Below are 3056 nucleotides of genomic sequence, written 5' to 3'. Positions count from 1 at the left end.
CCCGACGCTCTCTTCGCAGTCCCAACAGTCTTCAAATCAAAAAGGATGACAACATGAACTTATTGGACTTCTGCTGCCAGTAACCTGCCAGTACCCCTTATCTCTATTTATGGCAGCTTTCTATCAGCCACTAGCAATACCCACACATCTGTCAGGCATCAGACTCAGGTACCTTAAGGTCATGAACTTCCCCAGCACCTGTTGTGCTTTTCCAGCTCTTCTAGGCACATTCCTATTAGAAGCCCACAGAAGCCCACACATAGTTACCATCTAACCATGACAGTGATGAGCCTTCTCATTTAATGAATATCTCACCCTTGGAGAATTAGACCTCTGGGTGAAGGAACCTGGTTTGTGAGCAGTTGTATAGGACCCCCTGCTATAAAGCTGTTTATGACTTGCTCATGGCAGCAGAATGAAACTAGCTATTGCACTGCCTCCCTCCTGCTCTCAGCATGGGCTACTCTGACTCCTGGCCTTCCGGCCCTGCTGGCCATAACCGCTTTTAGAGAAGAGGTGAAGGTGTACGGCCACTGGATGTTTCGATCTGCCTTTTGCATGGAAAGTTACAGGAGAAAAAAATGGGAGAAGCAAAAGTAAATGGATAAGTGGATCATGAACAGACAGACCACAATTTTTTAGAAAATACTCATGCTTTAAGGGTAACCCCTTGCTACTGTAGTCACTCCTTGGATAGCTCCTCAAAGCATAACAATGCTTTCATCAACAGACTTCAAATACAACCCCCAAGGCTGTTTTGAGATTAAACTGTTTGATGCCAGTAGCCCCACGTAGTTATTAAATATAAGGTGGCAAAATAGGTGCCGAGTATAAACAAAAAGTATAGAATTTTGTAAGCAGTTCTGGATGAAGACCCTCAAGGTAAATAGCAAAGGGCTGCATCCAAAATTAGGGAACCTTTTTTGCAAATTTAAATCTGCAGTATTTGCCCAAGCTAAATGGCTGCAAGAGACGAAGCAGGGGCTCCACTTGCCAGGCCTACAGTCCAGCCAACAAGCCAGAACCACCCTGGAGTGGCAAGACTTCACAACCTTTCACAGCACTGGAGCCCATTTATCAAACTAATTCTGTGCTGCAGGACTACTAGGCTTATGAAATGAAAGTACATTGAGAAGCACAGCTGGGAGAACTGCAGCAGACCAAAGGTTAAGAATTATCTGGGTATATCCATAACCATCATTTTCATTCCCTGCCCAGTGCTTCAACCATTGGGATGAAATAAAGATCTGACTGCAATTACAATGACTTTCATCATAGTCACAGTCATGTGAGGAGCTGCTGCTGCTCCTGCCCACCACTCCTCCATTTTGCCATCTTTCATTTTGTACTCAGGCCAGCACCTGTACTGACCCAGGAGGCATCCTCAGCTGACTCACACGCCCTGAGCTCCTTCATAAAAGCCATATAATCAATCTGCCAGCGATTAAGTGCTCTAACCTATAAAGGAGTAGCAATTATAAGTGCACCACCTGCACATTCTCAGCTAACAGAAAACATTTGTTTAGCACTCTTCAGTCAAAAATTCAGAAGCACCCTACAGTTGCCAAACTATAATGGTTACAGTTGTTATTCAGACATTACTGCTGGTCTGATTTGGGAAGAGACAGGAACTAAAGTTTTTGAACTGGGACCTCTCCATCTCAATCCTTATTTTACCCAGAGGGTCCTTGCGAACCACGTGGGTGTGCTAGGTAATTTCCCACACATTAATGTGAGCCAACAGTAAAAAGATTGACACATCGCCCTACACTTTTACAACCAAAATGACACAAGCCAAGGCTGACAGCATGGTGATATTCTGTATGTCATCCAACAGAACTGTTTATTTAAAGTAAAATCTATTTACTATACAGCTCAATGACTGATTCTGAATTGCAGCTGCTTCTACAGCAAAAGGATTTCTATGGTACAATTTATGAAAGAAGACAACCCATTTGATTTTCAGTAAGACATTGCACTGGCACTACGGTAGACAAGCACCAGCTCCTTAGCAGAGTTCAGGCCTGCATACTGAATTCTTTCACTAGGTGTTATGCTTGGACACATTCATAGGTTATGAAGACCCTTTCTCTTGTTCTTCCCAACTTCTGAAACTAAGAATATTTCCTGTCACTGCAATAATTTTTTTTTTTTTGAGGTAAGGGGCAAAAAAGCTGCCCAAAAATAACAGAAAACAGAGCCAGCATCCGCTACTGCAAATTTTAGCCCAGAAGGTATGTAATTCAAGTATCCAGACTTTGAAAATTTAGCTTTTAATAACTGTGATATTAATAATGACAGAACTGAATTACAAAAAAGTTTAATGTAAATTATGCCAGACAAACACTAGTGACACAAGCTTTGCCTCTTTAACTGACATACAAAAAACCCCACCAGAACCTTCTTTGCACGCCAGCAATTGCTGTGTTCATTTGTAAATCCACTGGCAAGACCAACCGACATACCTACACACTTCTCGGGGTGCACCTCACAAACAGAAGACAACCAAAGGTCTAGTCTAGAAAACACTGTTTCCTTAGAGTTTGCAGTGCTGAATGCTATGGGTCACGACTGCTCAGGTGTTACTCATAAGAACCCAAGAAGGAAGATTAACCTGTGGCTCTGTCCTACCAGCTGGAAGCAATGAATGACTTGATGAGGATTTAGTGCTGTTTCAGATTAACATCCAGAGCTACAGGGACAAGCTGGAAAGTGCAAACCGATCAGAGTCCAAAAACACATTCCAAATACTCTCCTACTTTTCTGACCTCTGTAACTGTGCCATGTATATAATTTCACCCAACGTTAACAAAAGCTGTGCAAAGCAAGTTAGAGGAAATACAATCTTATCTCTTCAATACAACCCAGAAAATTGATGAACTAGCATTTTACTGCTGGTTCTAAAGCCTTCGACTGCAATAGGAAAGGAAAAAGCTGAAAACGATAATGCTTAGAAACTAGTATTTTCTCAGCTCCGGGGGGAATCAAGGGACTTTTTAACTCCACCCCCTCACGCCCCCCACCCTCCCAGGTGAGACATCTTGACGAAGTACCTC

General features: G+C 42.7%; 1 protein-coding gene across 1 annotated transcript in view; it reads right to left on the bottom strand.

Annotated features, from left to right (window-relative positions):
* Positions 1 to 2463, bottom strand: part of DPP4 (dipeptidyl-peptidase 4) — a 38590-nt gene extending 36127 nt beyond the window's left edge. The window contains exons 1-2 of the mRNA XM_010078790.1: positions 2383 to 2463; positions 1362 to 1458 (exon numbers count right to left, since the gene is read on the bottom strand). Of these exons, the coding sequence (XP_010077092.1) occupies positions 1362 to 1458; positions 2383 to 2463 (178 nt within the window). The remainder of the gene's footprint in view (positions 1 to 1361; positions 1459 to 2382) is intronic.
* Between the last annotated feature and the right edge of the window lie 593 nt (positions 2464 to 3056).

The sequence above is a fragment of the Pterocles gutturalis genome, unplaced genomic scaffold (assembly GCF_000699245.1).
Source record: "Pterocles gutturalis isolate BGI_N339 unplaced genomic scaffold, ASM69924v1 scaffold17853, whole genome shotgun sequence".
In the NCBI taxonomy this organism is placed as follows: domain Eukaryota; kingdom Metazoa; phylum Chordata; class Aves; order Pterocliformes; family Pteroclidae; genus Pterocles; species Pterocles gutturalis.
Note: the sequence above shows the minus strand (reverse complement) of the source record. Positions and strands in the feature narration are given on the sequence as shown.